General features: G+C 34.3%; 2 protein-coding genes and 2 long non-coding RNA genes across 4 annotated transcripts; all 4 read right to left on the bottom strand.

The window, feature by feature from the left end:
• Window positions 1-831: 831 nt before the first annotated feature.
• LOC131942554 (adhesion G-protein coupled receptor G6-like) lies at window positions 832-8729 on the bottom strand. The gene is made up of 6 exons (XM_059302449.1): window positions 8660-8729; window positions 7220-7378; window positions 6298-6430; window positions 5423-5525; window positions 4827-4903; window positions 832-879 (listed from the first exon to the last, which is right to left on the bottom strand). The coding sequence occupies exons 2-6, from the start codon at window positions 7291-7293 to the stop codon at window positions 832-834; spliced, it is 435 nt and encodes a 144-aa protein (XP_059158432.1). The 5' UTR covers window positions 7294-7378; window positions 8660-8729.
• Window positions 8730-10044: 1315 nt separating this feature from the next.
• LOC131942581 (uncharacterized) lies at window positions 10045-11503 on the bottom strand. The gene is made up of 3 exons (XR_009386779.1): window positions 11406-11503; window positions 10453-10580; window positions 10045-10122 (listed from the first exon to the last, which is right to left on the bottom strand). It is a non-coding gene; the product is annotated as an uncharacterized LOC131942581 (long non-coding RNA).
• A 6684-nt stretch (window positions 11504-18187) lies between these two features.
• Window positions 18188-19859, bottom strand: LOC131942550 (uncharacterized). The gene is made up of 3 exons (XR_009386776.1): window positions 19760-19859; window positions 19050-19221; window positions 18188-18293 (listed from the first exon to the last, which is right to left on the bottom strand). It is a non-coding gene; the product is annotated as an uncharacterized LOC131942550 (long non-coding RNA).
• A 1178-nt stretch (window positions 19860-21037) lies between these two features.
• Window positions 21038-23424, bottom strand: LOC131942598 (uncharacterized). Its single transcript, XM_059302482.1, has 4 exons — window positions 23190-23424; window positions 22480-22651; window positions 21571-21723; window positions 21038-21049 (listed from the first exon to the last, which is right to left on the bottom strand). The coding sequence occupies exons 1-4, from the start codon at window positions 23261-23263 to the stop codon at window positions 21038-21040; spliced, it is 411 nt and encodes a 136-aa protein (XP_059158465.1). The 5' UTR covers window positions 23264-23424.
• Between the last annotated feature and the right edge of the window lie 877 nt (window positions 23425-24301).

The following is a 24301-nucleotide window of genomic DNA, read 5'->3' as shown; positions in this document are numbered from 1 at the left end:
AGTTCTTCAAATACTGTATTCGACTACTAACCCGATATGTTCGAGTGTGGTGTCACTTGGACAACTCAGAGTTCACCCAGGTCTTCTATGTACCGCACTCAGTCCACTGAATCAGGTGGACTCTACTTTACCTGTCATAATGTTTCAACGCGTACTTTCCTATATAAATAATGATGCATAAACCTATTTAATAACAATTTTTTAGGGGTGACACCAAGGCAAAAATAATTGCAAGAGATAAAGAAAAATAAGTATGTTTTTTTTCCAGTTCACCAATGTAACTATCTTGTAAATATCCACCCAAACGGCGTGGAATGTTACTGTATTTGTTTTAAATTGGAAAATAAAAGTATTAAAATAAAATAAAAAAATATAAAAAAATTTAAAAACATACATACAAAAAAAAAGTATATGTTACATTAAATAAATGTACAAACAATACATTTTAAAACAATGCTTTGAAAATAAAATAAAATTAAAAACAAAGGCTTATGAAGTTTTTATTGTAAACAATTTTTTTTAACTAAAGTTGTGTGATTACTCAACACTAACATAATTGACGTATGAATCAGTCCTTATATTTAGTGTGATTAAAGCTTTGACACAGTTGAAGCTACTTTAACACTTTGCATTCATTACAATTTAACTAAATCCAAACTCGTTTAAGCAGTATCTTATACATTGAGATGCTGACACTTTTTTTTAACCTGAGACAAAGCCTAAACATCAGAGGCAGAAACCCACCCGTCTTCATTATTAGCCAGATATCCAGTTTAAAACCAAAGAAAACGTCCGAGAAAAAATAGAATAAATAGAATTAATAGAATCTTGCTAGGTCGTGTCACCTGTATCCTTCAATGGCGCTGATTCAACAGATTCCTGTGATTTAAAAATTACCAGAATTCAGCAAGGTTAAAATCACTCCAATCATTTATCGCCATAACACTATTATAACTCACCTGTCTATCCAGTTGGATGATTTATATCTATGTTTATATATGTATTAGTTGGTATAGCGAGTTTGGAAAATAAGTAGAATGTCTATAACTTTAAAACACTAAATTATGAAGGGAGAAATATTATTTTAAAAAGAACAGTATAAACCAAATTTTATTTGAAAATGGTAATAAATAGTTAAGATTTATTCGAATTTACACATTTAATTATGTAATATGAGAAATTTATTATGTAGATTTTTTTTTACTCTGGAAATAATTAAGTTAAAATGCAAACTAGGCGACAAAGCAAATAAGACAGTGATACTGATTAAAGAATGTTGTTCATTAGAATGTATTTCTATCTTCCGACTATAATTTAAGGGGGAAGGCTCCGGTAAAAAAAACTTTTTTAATACTCGTTAGAAAACAGTTATTTCTTTACAGCTTTATTAAGATACATCCACATATGCTTTTCCACTAAAAACAATTTTGAAAAAATCTTGGTAACTATGACAACGGCGGCCATCTTGATAAAATTAACCCCTTCGTAGGTTTTCCACCATTCACAAAATATTACATTTTAAGTCCAATAAACAATCAATTCATAATCTTCTTCCATATTTTGGGGTAATCAGCTAAAATTTTTAAGTGTATATCTTCAAACTAATTTTTTATGAATTTTTAAAATTTGTGTCTGTTCGAAACACTAGTTTTAATGCCCCAAAATTCCCAAAAGTTAAGTGTTTTGAACGGACACAAATTTTGAAAATTCATAAAAAATTAGTTTGAAAATATGCACTTAAATTTTTTAGCTGATTACCACAAAATATGGAAGGATAGTATGAATTGATTGTTTATTGGGCTTAAAGTGTAATATTTTATGAATGGTGGAAAACCTACGAAGGGGTTAATTTTTCAAGATGGCCGCCATTGTCATAGTTACCAAGATTTTTCCACCATTTTTTTTTTAGTGGAAATGCATAAGCGGATGTATCTTAATAAAACTGTAAAGAAATAACTGTTTTCTAGAGAGTATTAAAAAAGTTTTTTTTTTTTTACCGGAGCCTTCCCCCTTAAATGATATATGTATTTGTCATTTCTGATGGTTTCCGACAATATTATGAATAAAGCAATGCTTGGCAAATCATTCAGTTCGAAAATACGAAGGCATTAGCTGTCTATTGAATTTCATTATGATGAAAACTTGAAAAATGCAGAAAACTATTGTGTCGGCTAAATAAAATAGAGCGGGAGTGATCTCCCCTAAACTTTCTCCAATGCAACTCGGGATATTGGCGTGATTTTTAAACAACTTTTGTTTACTTAAACTTTTTAAAATAGAATAAAATCTCGTAAAAAAATGAATGACGCAACAAGTGAACAGCGAAAAATGTATGTATCACTAGCCGTCCCGGCCAGGCCCTGCTCTGGCTTCTGTGAAAAACCTTTATGTTAAAGACCATTACCTGTGTGTTTAGTAATCATTATAAACCCGGCATTGCCCACCCAAACCACAACCAACCAAAAACAAAACAACAAAACGCAAACATAACGCTAACACAATTACAAATACAAACGAAAACAAAAACCTAACAACAAACCCAACCACAACCACAAACACCAATACAAACACAAACAAAAAACAAACAAAAAAGCAAACGAAAACAAAAACCTAACAACAAACCCAACCACAACCACAAACACCAATACGAACACAAAGAAAAAAACAAACGAAAAAGCAAACGAAAACAAAATAAATCCAAACGCAAAACGTAACCACAAACACAAACACAAACCCAAAGAAAAAAAACACAAACGAAAAAGCAAACGAAAACAAACCAAATCCAAACGCAAAACCAACCACAACCACAAATACAAACACAAATCCAAAGAAAAAAACACAAACGAAATCGAAAAAAGAAAAAACAAAAACGAACAAAATCAAAAACGCAACCATTAACGCAAACCCCAACCTAAACACACAGAAAACACAAACGCAAACAAAAACGCAAAGTGCTCACAGTCTAGCTCGCGGCAGAATCACCTGGTTCAGCTTAATAAACGACTATAGTACCCCAACTTATTCATAGCTTTTTGCACTCACTTAAACGAACGTAGGTGCCAAACCAAACCAAATGAACAATTATAATACTCCAAGCTTATCCGTAAAATACCTACGACATTTGCACTTGATCAATCCCCGCTAATTATGTAATTATTTTTTCCCAACACCAAAACAAAGTAATAAAAAGTAATTTTTTCCACTAATGCAATGTTTTATAAAGGGAAGTAATTGTGTTTTCCTAATTTTTCAAAGGGAAGTAAATGCTAAAGACTAAATATAAATAATTTTCAGACATAATTAGAGTTTTTGTAAAAGATGATATTTTTTTTAAATTGTTTTTAATGAACATGCCGGCAATTATTACTATCAGTTTGAAAAATGAAAATTATTTCCCAACACTTTCAATAGTAATTTTTTAACTCAGATTAAATATAGACAATTAGCACGATAATAATCTAACACTTAAATCCATCGAAGTATCCACGACAAATAAATTTATTTTTACATACAGAATTGAGCTTTATATATTAGAAAAAAAGTGGAATATTAGTACTTTATGCATACATTTGCGTTTTCTTTTGAGAAATATGAAATACTTTCGGTCAACATAAACTACTCAAAATTTACAAGAAATTAGAAAATTAATTATTTTACTTACATGTGAAATTTTGTTTGTCTAGGTGAAACAAGCTCAAGTTATAGGCTTTTTAAAAACTAAAAGTAGACTACAAATTATATAAATCTAGCTGTAATTGTACTCAAGTTATCATGCTCACAGACAGACATATATATAATATATATATATATATATATATATATATATATATATATATATATATATATATATATATATATATATATATATATATATAGATAGATATAGATATAGATATAGATATAGATATAGATATAGATATAGATATAGATATATACAAACATACGTACACAATTGCAAAATTAAATTTTCCGTGTAATTAGTGTTTTGTTGAATGAAACAAGTACATATTTAGGTTTACAATGTTTCATGTTGGTATGTAGATTTAATACTTTTTTGTGTGGAAGCTAATACCAAGCCTACAACGTCTCATCAATCGTTCGCATAATTTGTCATTTTTGCAATCCCGACTCACCCCGCGTGATTGACATAAATGTATGAATCAGAAAGAAAGAGCAGAGGTTCGGGGCGTATAGTAGAAATTCATTTAGCATGGAAATATAAATCGGGTGTGCTCGGCGCAGTGGTTTGATTTGCGCAGTGAAGCACAGACATTTTCCAACGGGTAACTGAGTCGTCTAGTATTATATAAAATAATTTTAACCATTTATCAACAAAAAATGTAATAAAAATCAACGTTTTTTGTAGAGTATTTCAAACGAGCCGACCCGCTGTGTATCATACGCCGCTATTTAGTTGTTGTTTTTTCTACTTTTCAGTAATTCATAATTTGTGAATTTGACAGTACCAACTCTGCCACTGAAAATATTTGCTTTAAAACACTAAACCCCCCCCCCCTCCCCCCTCCCCACGTGAAAGCAGCCTCCTCTTAGTTACCTCCGCTTAGTTTAAAATCGTTTCAAACTAAATTATCTGCCCCTAATAACCGTCACCAAACCCGGCTCTACGAATATAAACATTTAGAGTGAACACCGCTCACCAGACCATGTGAGGGGGGTGGGGGTGGGGGGTAGGGGGTCGGAGTGGGGGGGGTGGGGGTGGTAGCGACAGAGAGAAAGAGAGGGGACTGTAAGGCGCGCTGGCAGCTTGTTTTCTAAAGTCTCCCAGAAGAGACAAATATATATAGATGATGAGACGTAATACTTACAATGTTGTAACTATCTTTCATAGTTTCCTCTTCGTTCAGGCTGGATTTATAAAATGTACTTGATGTAGTCATTGTGTCTATGGAGAACAAATTATTTGATTTTAAACTACTTTACATCGATCATTATGTGGAACAAAAATATATTAATTATTAGTCCATTGTTATTTAAATAAGTATTCCTGTTTAAAAATGAACAAGGAAACACAGAGATTGTAATAAAAGAATGTCGTGCCCAAGATTCTTCATAAATCCCCCAAGCGAACGAATAATTCTAAATTTTTAATATATACTCAAAATTAATGACCAGCTTCTCGTTGCTCAAAGGCAAAAATTCTAATAGTCCTTGAGAAATGCAGGTTATTAAAAAGTTGTTCATTCCTATTGATCTTAACTCCTAACATATCTAGTTCTAAAATGTTAATACATGTAGATCACTACAGGCCAAAACTAACCTTAACCCTAACTCAAGTGTATACAAAGAAACAGAAATATCTTTTTTTTTTCAGACAAGCGTCCAATTAAATAGTTTTTGCGAAGAAAATACTTAATTAGTTACAAAACGACTTCAGTTAAACGTAAACAATGATTGGACTTACTCTTTTTTATATCCGAGAACTCATCTTTACCACAGCATAAGTTTTTCAAAATAGTCCAAACTTCTTCTTTCAGTAGACAGTAGAGAGTAAACATGAAGAGGCCCTGAAGAAAAGAAGTGAAGAATTTTTTGTTTACAAAATATCGTACACTGGCCGCGAAGGAATGCAAAGAGCTTCTAATCTAGTGTTAACAAAAAAAATGAACTCTCGACACCAAGGCCGATTTCAGCCTGCTTTTCTTTTTGGATTTGCTTCCATAGCCTTTGTGAAACGAAGAACAAACTACAATGCAGCAGTTGTTTGATTTTGGAGTTGTCTCTCCTAGAAGAGTGGCTGTCCCCAGCTAACGAGCCTTATCTGCCCAAAGGTTTGATTAGTGTGATATTTTTCTTAGATGACTTGCAGTTCAAATATATTGACAATCACCTGCCCGTGGGCTCGAACCAGGGACCCTACGGTTCAGCAATCATGAGCTTCATTATTCCGACCACGTTGATCCTCCTATGTAATGTAAACGTGAAATGAAAACTAGCATGTAAACTACATAACAAACCTGATGAATCAATTATCTATGTTTTAGAGCTTATAGCTATTTTACAAACTTCATAACTGACCAGCAAAGTTTAATAATAAATCTGCAATGATAATGACAAAATATATAAACGTAATATCTTATGTGCACGCTTTATAACTAATCCGTAATAACTAATACATTTTTCAATCTTTATAACTAACCCTTAAAACAAAAACCTCATTTTTAAGCTTTATAGCTAACCCGTAGAACTAATAAATCATATGCACGCTTTATAACAAACCTGTAGAACGAATACATCATTTTCATGCTTTATAATTAACCCCTAGAACTAATACCTCACCTGTAGAGAGCTAAACAACGCAAACAGGTATGTGAACACGGTATTCGCTGCTCCGATAGCCAGAAACGCAAAGACCCACGTGAGACCCAACAGAACAAACAAACTGACGGCTGAGCGGAAATTTCGTGCCAACCTGAAATAAAATTGAGATTTATTTCACCAATTGTGATTAATCATTCGTAAAATAAAAAGTTATTTTTTTTCGGTTGTAAAATAAACCCACAAAAAAACTTAAAAATAAGTCAATGTGATTAATCAACCTGATTCTAATCCTTTTCTAATTCTAATCCTATATATATATATATATATATATATATATATATATATATATATATGTATATATAAAAATATATATATATATATATATATATAAAGTTGCATTACATTATTTTAAATAATGTAAATGAAGGTTACTCTGTTTTAGTGGATACACCAATACTTCCCTTTTCCTTGTTTAGCAAACAAGGTCACGCGACTAAAAGTACAACAATCAGTAACGCGTTGATGAAACACTTACAAATCGTTTAGGTACCCTGGTATGTGGAACTAGATAGCAGCACAGCGGAGTATCTAATGGAAAAAAGTCCTTATTTACACGTAAATGTGTCTATGCACGTTTTTCTCTTTTGATTGCTTTGGCTTCCAAAATTCTTTTTTGTTTAAATAAAAAAAAAAATCTATCCCTACCAAGATGACTAATGACTAACATAGTTGTGTACATTTATATGGCGCCGCTGCATTCTTCACACCTCCCCCGCCCCCCCCCCCAAGTATTCATACAATCATAAATTGCTATATATATATATATATATATATATATATATATATATATATATATATATATATATATATATATATATATATATATATATATATATATATATATGTTTACACGTGCCAAGCGTTCACAAAACAAACAAACCTCTTCGTCGAACTCTCGTTTAAGCTGGTTTGGCCACTGAGCCGTGACAAACGTAGCAGCTGGTGCAGAATCATCAAGAACACAGTGCAGTTGACAACCAGCGTAAAAAGTACGGGTCCAACAACCACGTAGTAAAACTCGGGACGCTGCACCCAACATCTATTCATAGAATTCATTAATGCGTGCACTTTAAAATATTTACATCACAATATGTACATTTATATTTGCATATATAAATATATATATATATATATATATATATATATATATATATATATATATATATATATATATATATATATATATATATATATATATATGTGTGTGTGTGTGTGTGTTACGGTCAAAGCAAGAAGTCGGCCAATGCCCAGATTGGCCGGCCAATGCACGCATTGGCCAATATGGCCTCCCATAGGTCTGTCATAGTCCAAAAAACTTTGCTTGATTTCGGCCTTTGGCCGGCCAGTCCGCGGACTGGCCATGGTGGACCGGCCAAAGTATGCTAGAAGTGAGATTTTAATTCTTCACGAAAAACTGCTCTTGATGTCCTCAGTTGTCACTGAGAAAAAATCACTACGAACCATCGCATCTTCACAATCATTGACCGGCGGCCAAGGCTACACTCGCTGCAATTGCACATCTAAGTGCACAAAAAATCGCTGCAAGTGTAAAAATAACACGCTTCTATGTAATTCTAAATGCCATTAAAGTTAAACTTGTTGTAACAAGTGATAAAATTGATTGATTGAGACTCTAGTACAATAAAAAATTGAATGTTTCTGTCATTTACTTTAATCAATAATCAATAAAGACTTAATTTCATGATCCTTACGGCATAAAAAAAAACCCAAAATCTGCTCATGATCTTCTCATTCGGACTTTGGCCGGTCGTCCCTAGCCAGATGATCTTCTAATTAAGACTTTGGCCGGTTCACCATGGCCAGCCCGCGGACTGTCCGGCCAAAGGCCGAAATCAAGAGCTATTTCAGACTTTGGCCGGTCCACCATGGCCAGTCTGCGGATTGGCCAGCAAAAGGCCGAAATCAAGCAACGTTTCGGACTTTGACCGACCTATGTGAGGCGATATTGGCCAATGGGCGCATTGGCCGGCCAATCCGTGCATTGGCCGACTCCGGGCTTTGGCCGTAACATATATATATATATATATATATATATATATATATATATATATATATATATATATATATATATATATATATATATATATATATATATATATATATATATATATAAAGAGAGAGAGTTTGAGAGTGATAGCAAATTAGAGATATAGAAAGATAATGTTTCTTTTAATAAATGTATGATATATATATATATATATATATATATATATATATATATATATATATATATATATATATATATATATATATATATATATATATATATATATATATATATATATGTTTAAATTATTACATTCCAGAAGAGGTGTAACCATAACTTTCCGTTTTATTCACCCCCAATGTGATGGCGACGATTATTAATGGAAAACCTATGATTAAAAAACAAACAAAAATTAAACACACATTTACAAAAACAAGGTAATTAAAAAGTCTAGTGATAATTTTAGCGCAATTTCCTTATGTTATCTAAAAATAGCTCTGTCGTAGCGTAAATCAAGAGCAGGGTTAGTAAAACCATTGGTTAGTTATTAAAACGTTTTTTATTAATTTTTTTTTCAGTATTTTACATGTTTTATTTACAATAGAGTACATGACTAAAAACCATTGCGCGCCTACTGAACGTGATGGCGCAGCCATGGAACGCGATGGCGCAGCTATTGAACGTGATGACGCGTGTGGTGTGGTTGGAAAAAATGCCTACTAATTCGGTCCAAATTTTAATTAATTCAAATTTTTTTTTGACCAAACGAAAGGATATTTTTGAAAACTTTCTTCGGCAATATTGTTCTAAATTATGGCAGGAATCAATTGGTACATGTTTCAAGTCGCTAAGTGGTCTGGTTGCCGAGATTTTTTGGCTTTTCCGGGAAATCCGTGAAAGAAACTCGGAATTTTTATGGCCTATGTTCATCCTCGTAACTTGCTTAACATAATTGCTTTTGGAACTAGTCATCGATATTGCTTCGTTGAGGAGGAGATACGACTTAAAGCTGCGGACACACATCCATCCATCCATCCATTCATACATTCATACATCCAGAAATGACAGGTTAATAAACGCAATTCTCCAGAATGGAAATTGCGCTAAAAATATAAAATAATAATCCTATACGCTTTATATAAACTGAACTCACCCCATCCTGCAACACATGTTTTAAGTAGAAAAAATGTGAAGTGGGTGTTGAAAACAAGAATCAGACAAATAAACATGTAAACAGCGTTTACAGCCATCCAAGCCATTGTCGCAAGTAGAAAATAATGAATGAACGAGGCGACCATCTGTTTAAAATATAAACAAGAAATAATATGTTGAAAAATAGTTTAATAAAAACAATCATTTTAATTCCTTTAATATTATTATGAATTTGGTATATAAGACACAAAAAGTGTACAGTATTTCTGATATAAGTAATATTATTCTGATTTAGGTATTGAAGAAACAACAAATTGTAAGATAATACTGATATAAGTAATATTATGAATTTAGTATTTAAGAAACAAAAATTGTAAGATAATACTGATGTAGGCAATATTATTATGAATTTGGTATTTAAGTAAGATAATACTGATATAAGTAATAATATTAGGTATTTAGGAAACAAAAATTGTAAAAGAATGCTGATGTTCTAACATACCTTACACAAAAAAGTGTTCAAATATTGAGAATGCATTCCAAGCAACAGCACACAGTTAAATAGGAACATTGCCCAACACAGGTTGTATATGATGAGCGAGGACTCCTGGCTTCTCAGTTTTCTGATAAAACGTGATACTACTGTACTTTTCGATTTTTATTGTTGAATAATTCTAAATTTTATGTCATTTAATATATTAATTTATTACTAGTACAACCTGAAGTTTGCATCCAAGCAAATGCACTGTGGGAACGTAGCCTATTTTTTTTATAAGTGCCCAATTTTCTAAATTTTGCCCAATTTTGTCTCAAATAATTTCAACACAACACAGTTAAATATAGCCCAATGTAAACATAAAAACACAAATCTTGTTAATTTTTTTAACAAACCTTTGATCATTCTACTACCAAACCACTCCGTCGCAATAAACTAAATTAAGGAATAAATTTACCTGTAAACTGAGTACACAAATAAAGTCAAGGCCAGTCCGAATGTGGACGTGCCACAACCAACGTAAGTAATAATGGATAGAGCTTTGTCGTCTTCCACATTTGCATTTTTATTGGTTTCGTAAACATCCTTTAAATACATTTTAGTGAACAAGCTTAAGATTTTTAAAGCAAAAAGAATGACAATGTTTGATTCATAAAAATACTTTATAGTGTTTTCTTAAATAATTGAGTTTGGTTACCTAAAGACACAAGATTTCTTTATGTTTATGATCTCGTATATAAGAGATAAATATTACCGTCTACAAAAAATTAAATTAAATATTAACAGTTTTCACCGTTTTACACCAACCTGTATATCGTATACGGAATAATATATAAGATGCATTGTAATCGTGCAGAAATCTAAATCAAGGTTTTGACAAAGTTTGACATTTTATAATCGCGCGGAACCGGTGAATAAATATTTGAATTTTAATCCAATACTTTTGGGCGCGATCTTGAAGTGGTACTTTCTCGACTTCCGGTTTCACAGAAGGCCATAACTTGAGAACCGTTTATGATAAGTTTGACCGAAATTTAAACAGTATGTATTATGTTGTATGCAAAGACTTATGTCGACATTTGAACGATTTCCGGAAATCTTATTTTTCAATATAATGTAATTATTGTATGCTCAGGTATGCACACATAGTTGCGTTAATTTGTTAGCGAAATTCTTTTACTTCTAGATTCTATTATATTTTTTAAAAGTAAATATTAGTACAATTAATTTTTCTTTCAATTTTATAGCTCGGCTCTACTGATTCTGTCATATCAGAAAATAAGCGGACATTTACGGGAGCTTTCAATCCCGCGTTTCTTTTTTAATATCTTCTTACTGTAAAGGATAGTTATTGAGTTCCAAAAGTTAACACAATAGAAGGTGGTAGTATAACAAGAAACGCCTTTCTACCATAATCAGTGCAAAATTTGTAAGATGACTACAGGCACAGATAGTTTTCTCATTAGACGTCTCCACAACTCTACAGCCCACAGTGGACCAGTTTGCCGATGTCCCCGTGTGAGGCTCTACTCTATATGCACACTTTACTGGAATGATGCTCTGAAATAAATCACACATTTTAAAACTTTATTTTTTTAAGAAAGATATTTAAGCACACTTTACTGGAAACATGCTCTGAAATAAATCACACATTTATTTTAAAACTGTATTTTTTTTTAAGAAAGATATTTAAGCACACTTTATTGGGAGCATGTTCTAAAATAAATCACACACATTTTAAAACTGTATTTTTAAAGAAAAATATGTAAGCACACTTTACTGGAATGATGCTCTGAAAGAAATCACACACTTTAAAACTGTATTTTTTTAGGAAAAATATTTTAGCACACTTTACTGGAAACATGCTCTGAAATAAATCACACATTTTAAAACTGTATTTTTTAAGAAAAATATTTAAGCACACTTTATTGGAAACATGTTCTGAAATAAATCACACATTTTAAAACTGTATTTTATAAGAAAAATATGTAAGCACACTTTACTGGAATGATGCTCTGAAAGAAATCACACATTTTAAAACTGTATTTTTAAGAAAAATATTTTAGCACACTTTACTGGAAACATGCTCTGATATAAATCACACATTTTATAACTTATTTTTTTAAAAAGATATTTAAGCACACTATACCAGCAACATGCTCTAAAATAAATCCCACATTTTAAAACTGTATTTTTTAACCAAAAATATTTCAGCACACTTTACTGGAAACATGCTCTGAAATAAATCACACATTTTAAAACTTATTTTTTAAGAAAGATATTTAAGCACACTATACCAGCAACATGCTCTGAAATAAATCACACATTTTAAAACTGCTCTTTTTAAGAAAAATATTTAAGCAAACTATACCAGCAACAGGCTCTGAAATAAATCACACATTTCAAAACTGTATTTTTTTAGAAAAATATTTAAGCACACTTTACTGGAAACATGCTCTGAAATAAATCACACATTTTAAAACTTATTTTTTAAGAAAGATATTTAAGCACACTATACCAGCAACATGCTCTGAAATAAATCACACATTTTAAAACTGCTCTTTTTAAGAAAAATATTTAAGCAAACTATACCAGCAACAGGCTCTGAAATAAATCACACATTTTAAAACGATATTTTTTTTAGAAAAATATTTAAGCACACTTTACTGGAAACATGCTCTGAAATAAATCACACATTTTAAAACTTATTTTTTAAGAAAGATATTTAAGCACACTATACCAGCAACATGCTCTGAAATAAATCACACATTTTAAAACTGCTCTTTTTAAGAAAAATATTTAAGCAACCTATACCAGCAACAGGCTCTGAAATAAATCACACATTTTAAAACTGTATTTTTTTAGAAAAATATTTAAGCACACTTTACTGGAAACATGCTCTGAAATAAATCGCACATTTTAAAACTTATTTTTTAAGAAAGATATTTAAGCACACTATACCAGCAACACGCTCTGAAATAAATCACACATTTTAAAACGATATTTTTTTTAGAAAAATATTTAAGCACACTTTACTGGAAACATGCTCTGAAATAAATCACACACATTTTAAAACTGTATTTTTTAAGAAAAATATTTAAGAACACTTTTTTGTAAATATGCTCTAAAATAAATCACACACATTTTAAAACAGTATATTTAAGAAAGATATTTAAGCACACTATACCAGCAACATGCTCTAAAATAAATCACACATTTTAAAACTGTATTTTTTAAGAAAGATATTTAAGCACACTTTACCAGCATCATGCTCTAAAATAAATCACACATATTTTAAAACTGTATTTTTTTAAAGAAAAAACAATGAAAGTTGAAAACACAAAAACAAAATTTACCAATATTAAACATATAAAATCAGAGGAATGCAAGTAAGTCTTACTTTCTCTAGATGAATAAACGTGATTAAAAAATCGGGGTCAAGATCACGGACTGTAGTGTTTGGAATACTTGCTGATATGACGTAACTGTTGATTCTGGCAGCTTTACCACAATATTCATCTGACTTCATATATATATATATATATATATATATATATATATATATATATATATATATATATATATATATATATATATATATATATATATATATATATATATAAATATATATATTTATATATATATATATATATATATATATATATATATATATATATATATATATATATAAATATATGTATATATATATATATATATATGTATATATATATATATATATATATATATATATATATATATATATATATATATATATAGAGGGAGAGAGTGAGAGACACAGCTAAAGAGATAGATACACACATATGTGAATCTATAATAATAGTTTCGCTGTCTGTGTATCTGACAAGAACGCTCTGTCTGACAAGAACGCTCTAGAGAAAACACAAGCAATTTAAAAACATGCACAGTAATTCGAAAAACGAAATATGACGTCGACACATTTAGCGTAGAGTAGAACATAATCTCAAACCAGAGAGTGCACACAGTAATATGACGTCATTGATTGTCGCGTAAACATTGAAAACAAGGAAATGTTGTCTAATCTAAATGGTTTGCGTGAAGAGTTTCTTGCATACAATTCTTCGGGTAGGGGCGAAGCCCCACCCCCCGCGTAAGAACGTCTGAGCCCCCCCCCCCCCCCCTCCCCAACTCAAAAGAAATTTCTTCATCGATACTCTATAATAAAATTACCGCCTAATTAATGTGTCTAATCTAAAAAGTGGTTTTCTTGCAATGGGACGGTAGACATGTTTGTTTTTTTTTTTGGGGGGGGGGGGGTGTGTGTGTGGGGGGGTGGGGGGTGGGGGTGGGGGTGGGGGGGTGGTGTGTGGGGGGGTGGGTTGGTTTCAGTGTTTCTTTCAGACTTTTTCCTCCCCGGAGAGGGGTGGGGGTACTTGAAATTTTCGGGGGCGGGGGTATAATTTTCTGGGAGGGGGCGGACACTGGAAAAAGTATATAATTATATTTCGTTGAATGGGACGGTAGACATGTTTTTTTTTGGGGGTGGGGGGGGGGGGGTGGTGGTGTGTGGGGGGGGGGTGGGGGTGGTGTGTGTGGGGTGGGTTGGTTTCAGTGTTTCTTTCAGACTTTTTCCTCCCCGGAGAGGGGTGGGGTACTTGAAATTTTCGGGGGCGGGGGTAGAATTTTCTGGGAGGGGGCGGACACTGGAAAAAGTATATAATTATATTTCGTTGAATGGGACGGTAGACATGATTTTTTTGGGAGTGGGGGGTGGGGGGTGGGGGGTGGGAGGTGGGGGGTGGCGGGGGGGGGGGTGGTGGGGGGGGGGGGGGTGGGGGGTGGTGTGTGGGGGGGGGGGTGGGGGTGGTGTGGGGGGGGTGGCGGGTGGTGTGTGGGGGGTGGGGGTGGGGGGGGGTGTGTGGGGGGTGGGGGTGGGTGGTGTGTGGAGGTGTGTGTGTGGGGGTGGGGGTGGGTGGTGTGTGGAGGTGTGTGTGTGGGGGTGGGGGGGTGGGGTGGGGTGGTTTCCTCATCGATACTCTATAATAAAATTACCACCTAATTAATGTGTCTAATCTAAAAAGTGGTTTTCTCGCAATTTCTTTAATGCAATTCTTCGCGTAGTGGCTAAGCGCGACACCAGTGTTTCTTTCAGACTTTTTCCTCCCCGGAGAGGGGCAGGGGGTACTTGAGGTTTTCGGGGGCGGGGGTAGAATTTTCGGGAAGGGGGCGGACACTGGAAAAAGTATATAATTATATTTCGTTGAATGGGACGGTAGACATGTTTTTTTGGGGGGTGGGGGTGGGTGGGTGGGGGTGGGTGGGGGGAGGTGTGTGGGGGGGTGGGGGTGGTGGGGGTGGGGGTGGGGGTGGTGGGGGTGGGGGTGGGTGGTGTGTGGGGGGTGGAGGTGTGTGTGGGGGTGGGGGTGGGGGTGGTGTGTGTGGGGTGGGGGGGGTGTGTGGGGGGGGTGGGATGGTTTTAGTTTAGAGAAAAGAGACAGCACTATCAGCCTAGCGCCCGTTGTACCCTTCCTCAACGGGCCATTTATCTAGTATCTATAATAATAGTTTCGCTGTCTCTCTATCTATCTATCTGTCTGACAAGAACGCTCTAGAGAAAAGACAAGGAAAATAAAAACATGCACAGTAATTCGAAAAACGAAGTATGACGTCGACACATTTAGCGCACAGAGTAGAAAATAATCTCAAGCCGGATAGTGCACACATTGATATGACGTCATTGATTATCGATATTCAATACAAAGGCAATTTGGTCTAATCTAAGTGGTTTGCGTTAAGAGTTTCTTTCATACAATTCTTCGGGTAGGGGCGAAGCCCCACCCCCGCGTAAGAACGTCTGAGCCCCCCCCCCCCTCCCCAACTCAAAAGAAATTTCCTCATCGATACTCTATAATAAAATTACCGCCTAATTAATGTGTCTAATCTTAAAAGTGGTTTTCTTGCAATGGGACGGTAGACATGTTTTTTTTTTTTGGGGGGGGGGGGGGGGGGTGGAGGGGTGGGGGGGTGGTGTGTGTGTGGGGGGGGGGATGGAGGGGCGGGGGGGGGGGTGGTGTGTGTGGGGGGGGGTGGGGGGGGGTTGGTTTCAGTGTTTCTTTCAGACTTTTTCCTCCCCGGAGAGGGGTGGGGGGTACTTGAAATTTTCGGGGGCGGGGGTAGAATTTTCTGGGAGGGGGCGGACACTGGAAAAAGTATATAATTATATTTCGTTGAATGGGACGGTAGACATGTTTTTTTTTTGGGGGGGGGGGGTGTGGAGGGGTGGGGGGGTGGTGGTGTGTGTGTGGGGGGTGGGGGGTGTGGGGGTGGGGGGTGGGGGTGGGTTGGTTTCAGTGTTTCTTTCAGAGTTTTTCCTCCCCGGAGAGGGGTGGGGGTAATTGAAATTTTCGGGGGCGGGGGTAGAATTTTCTGGGAGGGGGCGGACACTGGAAAAAGTATATAATTATATTTCGTTGAATTGGACGGTAGACATGTTTTTTTTGGGGGGTGGGGGTGGAGAGGGGGGGGGGGTGGAGGGGTGGGGGGGGCGGTGTGTGGAGGGGGTGGTGTGTGTGGGGGGTGGGGGTGGGGGGTGGTGTGTGGGGTGGGGGGTGGGGGTGGTGTGTGGGGGGTGGGTTGGTTTTAGTTTAGAGAAAAGAGACAGCACTATCAACCTAGCGCCCGGTGTATCCTTCCTCAACGGGCCATTTTTCTCGTCTACATATATTTATTATAATATTTACTAGCCGTCCCGACCAGGCCCTGCTCTGGCTTCTGTGAAAAACCTTTCTGTTAAAGATCGTTACCTGTGTGTTTAGTAATCAACATTAACCCGGCATTGCCCACCCAAACCACAACCAACCAAAACAACAAAACGCAAACATAACGCTAACACAAATACAAATACAAACGAAAACAAAAACCTAACAACAAACCCAACCAAAATCATAAACACCAATACAAACACAAAGAAAAAACAAACAAAAAAGCAAACGAAAACAAAAACCTAACAACAAACCCAACCACAACCACAAACACCATACGAACACAAAGAAAAAACAAACGAAAAAGCAAACGAAAACAAACCAAATCCAAACGCAAAACCAACCACAAACACAAATACAAACACAAACCAAAAGAAAAAAACACAAACGAAAACGAAAAAGAAAGAATAAAAAACGAACCAAATCAAAACGCAACCACTAACGCAAACCCAACCTTAACACAAAGAAAACACTAACGCGAACATAAACGCAAAGTGCTCACAGTCTAGTCCGGGGCAGAATCGCCTGTTTTAGCTTAATAATCGACTATAGTACCCCAACTTATTCATAGTCTTTTTGCACTTACTTGAACGAACGTAGGTGCCAACCCAAACCAAATGAACAATTATAATACTCCAAGCTTATTCGCAAAATACCTAGAACATTTGCACTTGACCAATCCCCGCTAATTATGTAATTATTTTTTTCCCAACACCAAAACAAAGTAATAAAAATAAATTCTTTTTGCAACGTTTTATAAAGGGAAGTAATTGTGTTTTCCTAATTTATCAAAGGGAAGTAAGTACTAAAGGACTAAATATAAATAATTTTCAGACATAATTAGAATTTTTGTTATTTTTTAAAAATTGTGCTTACTGAACATGCTGACAATTATTACTATCAGTTTGAAAAATGAAAATTATTTCCCAACACTTTCAATAGTAATTTTTTAACTCATAAATTTAGACTATTAGTACGATATTAGTCTAACACTTAATTCCATAGAAGTATGTCAACGACAAACTTATTTTTACATACAGAATTGAGCTTTATATATTAGTTTGATTTATATGTATATAACGCAGTAGACAGCTAGACTGCTATCCCGAAAGTCTCGAGTTTCCATCCGGGTTCAAGTCAAGAGACTGTCGAAGAGTCCACGCTGATGTGACTGTGGCTTTTGTCACGTTACAGAAAGCGAAGGCGTATGGGCATAGTGCTGACCGCACTATCCCTTCATAGTCAAGGTCTCCGAAACAGATCAACTATGCTTTTTATGTACTATGTGTTTTGAGTACGGATTGCAATGCATGGTATAATATATATATATATATATATATATATATATATATATATATATATATATATATATATATATATATATAGGCCTCTGTGTATACATTACATTTAAAAAGTCATCCTTTTGAAAGACCGAAAAAGCAAGCCTTTTTCCAATAACTTTTTCTCTGCTACCAAACAACACTTCCATCGATGCCAACGAAATTGACATTGTATTTAAATCACTCGCTTTGTTCTCCTCTATTCCTTGCACGTTCGTCTGTGGATATTAAATGTAAGCCAAAGGAGCAGAGCTTTAAATATTCATATTCATAAGTTTTTTTTTTCATAAATGTTATTCTTAATTCAAAAAATGTATTCTTCATCTTCTTCTTCGTTCTTAATTTTAGTGTTGAAAGTGATTCCCTCCAACACAATTAAGTATACGTGTCAACTGGTTTTGCGCCATTGAGGCCATTGACTCCGATTTCAGCCTGCTCATCTTTTTTGGGATTTGCTTCCCTAGCCTTTGTCCAACCAAGAACAAAAAAAAGCCGCTTCATAACTTTAAAGTATGGTTTTGTCATTCATTCATCTACCTGACTATTTTAAGTAGTACTCACAAATACTAAATTACAAATAAAAAAAAATTGCTAATTTTATATCCTTCACATAATATGTGTAAAGAACTTAGAATAATATATTATTTTATTTAGATTTTTTACACACAGTAAATCTTCATGTTATTAAACATCAAGGTTTCTTTCAGGTATGTTTTTTTTTCTGGAAGAGTTCGAACTGGAAACTTTCAGTGGAGGGGCGCACTTTAACTTCTGTGGTGGATGGGGCTAGGGAGCTCTGTTTAAAGTATATGTATTATATTCCGTATGAATTATATATTGCTTCTATTGAGTACAGTCATAGAGAGGCGGTGAATTTGGGGGTGGCTGAAAGAAACACTGCTAAACATTAGGGCCCCATATAATCTTATCCGAGGCCTAACATGCTATTTACAATGAATTTAAGATTACTGAACCTTGCTTTCATTCAACTGATGTGAAGACTCTGTTCCAACTGTCATTTGAATGTACCCCGAGTTGAATTCTTCTAATTTTATCGCGAGCACAGCAAACGCAGGCTGCACTGATTTAAAGGTTGCTGACGTGAATAAGACTCTTTCAGGTATGCGTTGTACAATTTTCAACAATCTGTCGGGAAATAAAAAATTAACGTTAATGTCTAACAATTGGTCTAACGGTAGGCCTACAGAGATAGACTGATAACCCAAAAGCCTCGAGTTCGAATCCACCCAGCTCTCAAGACTCACGTTAGGGAAACAAAGGCTGCTAGGCATAGAGATGACCATACTATCCCTTCATATGCCGAGGTATCTCAAACCGATGATATTTACTTCATCTTCCCCATGTGTTTTTGGCACGAACGGGAATAACATTTTGAAAGTCTTTAACTGATATTACATAGGAAAAAATGGATTTCAACATCTGGCATTTAAAAAAAAAATTCGTGTCAATGTACAAAATAAAAAGCGTATAACAGTGTGGCCTTTTATAACAAAATATAATAAATCATAAAATAAATTTATAATTACAGGTATTTAGAACTTCTCAATAAAATACGACGTTATCAATATGATCTTTATAATAATACATGCTTAAAAACAAATAATGAAATAGAATTAGAAGCAGTGTTGAATGCAAGATAATGCAAGGTAGTGTAAATGTATACCTGTGCATATCTGATGATGATTCCGCTTTGTCGGCAGAATCTTTCAAGCTTAGAAGTTTCGTAACGCTAGCCATGATATTCCTCACGAGAATTCCATCTTCGATAATACTGTCCTGAGTCAAATTTTCTAATTGAGTTATAAAATTGCTTATTTTATGCACTTCGTACGTTTCCAGAAGGCTAATGGTACTCAATAGGAGCGCTGATTCGGCTTGAATTACTTGGGGGTGGGGGGTGGTGTGTGGGGTGGGGGGTGGGGGTGGTGTGTGGGGGGTGGGTTGGTTTTAGTTTAGAGAAAAGAGACAGCACTATCAACCTAGCGCCCGGTGTATCCTTCCTCAACGGGCCATTTTTCTCGTCTACATATATTTATTATAATATTTACTAGCCGTCCCGACCAGGCCCTGCTCTGGCTTCTGTGAAAAACCTTTCTGTTAAAGATCGTTACCTGTGTGTTTAGTAATCAACATTAACCCGGCATTGCCCACCCAAACCACAACCAACCAAAACAACAAAACGCAAACATAACGCTAACACAAATACAAATACAAACGAAAACAAAAACCTAACAACAAACCCAACCAAAATCATAAACACCAATACAAACACAAAGAAAAAACAAACAAAAAAGCAAACGAAAACAAAAACCTAACAACAAACCCAACCACAACCACAAACACCATACGAACACAAAGAAAAAACAAACGAAAAAGCAAACGAAAACAAACCAAATCCAAACGCAAAACCAACCACAAACACAAATACAAACACAAACCAAAAGAAAAAAACACAAACGAAAACGAAAAAGAAAGAATAAAAAACGAACCAAATCAAAACGCAACCACTAACGCAAACCCAACCTTAACACAAAGAAAACACTAACGCGAACATAAACGCAAAGTGCTCACAGTCTAGTCCGGGGCAGAATCGCCTGTTTTAGCTTAATAATCGACTATAGTACCCCAACTTATTCATAGTCTTTTTGCACTTACTTGAACGAACGTAGGTGCCAACCCAAACCAAATGAACAATTATAATACTCCAAGCTTATTCGCAAAATACCTAGAACATTTGCACTTGACCAATCCCCGCTAATTATGTAATTATTTTTTTCCCAACACCAAAACAAAGTAATAAAAATAAATTCTTTTTGCAACGTTTTATAAAGGGAAGTAATTGTGTTTTCCTAATTTATCAAAGGGAAGTAAGTACTAAAGGACTAAATATAAATAATTTTCAGACATAATTAGAATTTTTGTTATTTTTTAAAAATTGTGCTTACTGAACATGCTGACAATTATTACTATCAGTTTGAAAAATGAAAATTATTTCCCAACACTTTCAATAGTAATTTTTTAACTCATAAATTTAGACTATTAGTACGATATTAGTCTAACACTTAATTCCATAGAAGTATGTCAACGACAAACTTATTTTTACATACAGAATTGAGCTTTATATATTAGTTTGATTTATATGTATATAACGCAGTAGACAGCTAGACTGCTATCCCGAAAGTCTCGAGTTTCCATCCGGGTTCAAGTCAAGAGACTGTCGAAGAGTCCACGCTGATGTGACTGTGGCTTTTGTCACGTTACAGAAAGCGAAGGCGTATGGGCATAGTGCTGACCGCACTATCCCTTCATAGTCAAGGTCTCCGAAACAGATCAACTATGCTTTTTATGTACTATGTGTTTTGAGTACGGATTGCAATGCATGGTATAATATATATATATATATATATATATATATATATATATATATATATATATATATATATATATATATATAGGCCTCTGTGTATACATTACATTTAAAAAGTCATCCTTTTGAAAGACCGAAAAAGCAAGCCTTTTTCCAATAACTTTTTCTCTGCTACCAAACAACACTTCCATCGATGCCAACGAAATTGACATTGTATTTAAATCACTCGCTTTGTTCTCCTCTATTCCTTGCACGTTCGTCTGTGGATATTAAATGTAAGCCAAAGGAGCAGAGCTTTAAATATTCATATTCATAAGTTTTTTTTTTCATAAATGTTATTCTTAATTCAAAAAATGTATTCTTCATCTTCTTCTTCGTTCTTAATTTTAGTGTTGAAAGTGATTCCCTCCAACACAATTAAGTATACGTGTCAACTGGTTTTGCGCCATTGAGGCCATTGACTCCGATTTCAGCCTGCTCATCTTTTTTGGGATTTGCTTCCCTAGCCTTTGTCCAACCAAGAACAAAAAAAAGCCGCTTCATAACTTTAAAGTATGGTTTTGTCATTCATTCATCTACCTGACTATTTTAAGTAGTACTCACAAATACTAAATTACAAATAAAAAAAAATTGCTAATTTTATATCCTTCACATAATATGTGTAAAGAACTTAGAATAATATATTATTTTATTTAGATTTTTTACACACAGTAAATCTTCATGTTATTAAACATCAAGGTTTCTTTCAGGTATGTTTTTTTTTCTGGAAGAGTTCGAACTGGAAACTTTCAGTGGAGGGGCGCACTTTAACTTCTGTGGTGGATGGGGCTAGGGAGCTCTGTTTAAAGTATATGTATTATATTCCGTATGAATTATATATTGCTTCTATTGAGTACAGTCATAGAGAGGCGGTGAATTTGGGGGTGGCTGAAAGAAACACTGCTAAACATTAGGGCCCCATATAATCTTATCCGAGGCCTAACATGCTATTTACAATGAATTTAAGATTACTGAACCTTGCTTTCATTCAACTGATGTGAAGACTCTGTTCCAACTGTCATTTGAATGTACCCCGAGTTGAATTCTTCTAATTTTATCGCGAGCACAGCAAACGCAGGCTGCACTGATTTAAAGGTTGCTGACGTGAATAAGACTCTTTCAGGTATGCGTTGTACAATTTTCAACAATCTGTCGGGAAATAAAAAATTAACGTTAATGTCTAACAATTGGTCTAACGGTAGGCCTACAGAGATAGACTGATAACCCAAAAGCCTCGAGTTCGAATCCACCCAGCTCTCAAGACTCACGTTAGGGAAACAAAGGCTGCTAGGCATAGAGATGACCATACTATCCCTTCATATGCCGAGGTATCTCAAACCGATGATATTTACTTCATCTTCCCCATGTGTTTTTGGCACGAACGGGAATAACATTTTGAAAGTCTTTAACTGATATTACATAGGAAAAAATGGATTTCAACATCTGGCATTTAAAAAAAAAATTCGTGTCAATGTACAAAATAAAAAGCGTATAACAGTGTGGCCTTTTATAACAAAATATAATAAATCATAAAATAAATTTATAATTACAGGTATTTAGAACTTCTCAATAAAATACGACGTTATCAATATGATCTTTATAATAATACATGCTTAAAAACAAATAATGAAATAGAATTAGAAGCAGTGTTGAATGCAAGATAATGCAAGGTAGTGTAAATGTATACCTGTGCATATCTGATGATGATTCCGCTTTGTCGGCAGAATCTTTCAAGCTTAGAAGTTTCGTAACGCTAGCCATGATATTCCTCACGAGAATTCCATCTTCGATAATACTGTCCTGAGTCAAATTTTCTAATTGAGTTATAAAATTGCTTATTTTATGCACTTCGTACGTTTCCAGAAGGCTAATGGTACTCAATAGGAGCGCTGATTCGGCTTGCTTCGACAAAACGACGAGTCCCGAAGAAGTTGCTTCTAGATTGTTTTCTTCTTCATTTCCTTTACAAAAATAATAAATGTAAACATCAAATTGTATTTATCAACAACTTTTCTTCTTCACTTCCTTACAGATTAATAAATGTAATTATCGAATTATATTTATCAACAAATTTTCTTTTTCATTTCCTTAAAAAATAATAAATTAAATCATCGAATTATATTGATCAACAACAAAATTTATAAATTAAAGCATCGCATATAATTGTATTTATCAACAACAACCACAAACCAAACAAAATTAAATATTTTGCACAATTACTTATTATTTTTGTATTTGAACTTAAATCTATGTACATAGTTTGCTGGTAAAAAATATTTGTTCAGCATAAAAAAGTATTTTTGCACACATTTTTTTTTTCAATTTTAAGTTTCATTTTTGAATTTGTAATAGTGTAACAATTAGCATTGGCTTAATTCTTATACGGCTTGTATAATGGGTAAGATTTTAGGAATATTTTTAAAAATCGTAACTGCCAAGTAAATATATAAAACATGAATCATGTTTAGGTAAACAGAATGAAATGTGTACATGAAATATGCAATGTGCAAGTAACACAGTAATTGTGTTAATACACAAAAATAATTCTGCATATATCTCAAGCATTGTTGACTTTAAGCAAAACAAAACTCAGTTGTCACTCATGAGAGGTTTTGAATTTATATTTAAAACAATGATGATAGCAATGGAATAGAGTGGGGGGGGGAGTGGTTTCTCAACCAATATAAATGCGTCATAAGAAGCCATAAGCTAATAAGGTTCCCCTTACCCAAAAGTATTCATTCATGTAAAAATACTAACAAAAAATTTAGAGAATTTAAACACCAAAAAGCGGTTTCT

The sequence above is a fragment of the Physella acuta genome, unplaced genomic scaffold, assembly GCF_028476545.2.
Source record: "Physella acuta isolate Inbredline_101_S28 unplaced genomic scaffold, ASM2847654v3 ptg000412l, whole genome shotgun sequence".
NCBI lineage: Eukaryota > Metazoa > Mollusca > Gastropoda > Physidae > Physella > Physella acuta.
The sequence above is the reverse complement of the archived record's forward strand: the minus strand, read 5'-3'. Positions and strand labels throughout refer to the sequence as shown.

Coding starts and splice junctions, on each gene's coding strand:
- LOC131942598 (XM_059302482.1), bottom strand. CDS start 23,263: ATGGCTAGCGTTACGAAACTTCTAAGCTTGAAAGATTCTGCCGACAAA. Junction 22,652..23,189: donor TCATCATCAGATATGCACAG/GTATACATTTAC, acceptor ATTTCCCGACAG/ATTGTTGAAAATTGTACAAC. Junction 21,724..22,479: donor ATCAGTTGAATGAAAGCAAG/GTTCAGTAATCT, acceptor TAATATCCACAG/ACGAACGTGCAAGGAATAGA.
- LOC131942554 (XM_059302449.1), bottom strand. CDS start 7,293: ATGATTCTGCACCAGCTGCTACGTTTGTCACGGCTCAGTGGCCAAACC. Junction 4,904..5,422: donor GTTCTCGGATATAAAAAAGA/GTAAGTCCAATC, acceptor TGTTCTCCATAG/ACACAATGACTACATCAAGT. Junction 880..4,826: donor TGAAAGATAGTTACAACATT/GTAAGTATTACG, acceptor TTTAAATCACAG/GAATCTGTTGAATCAGCGCC.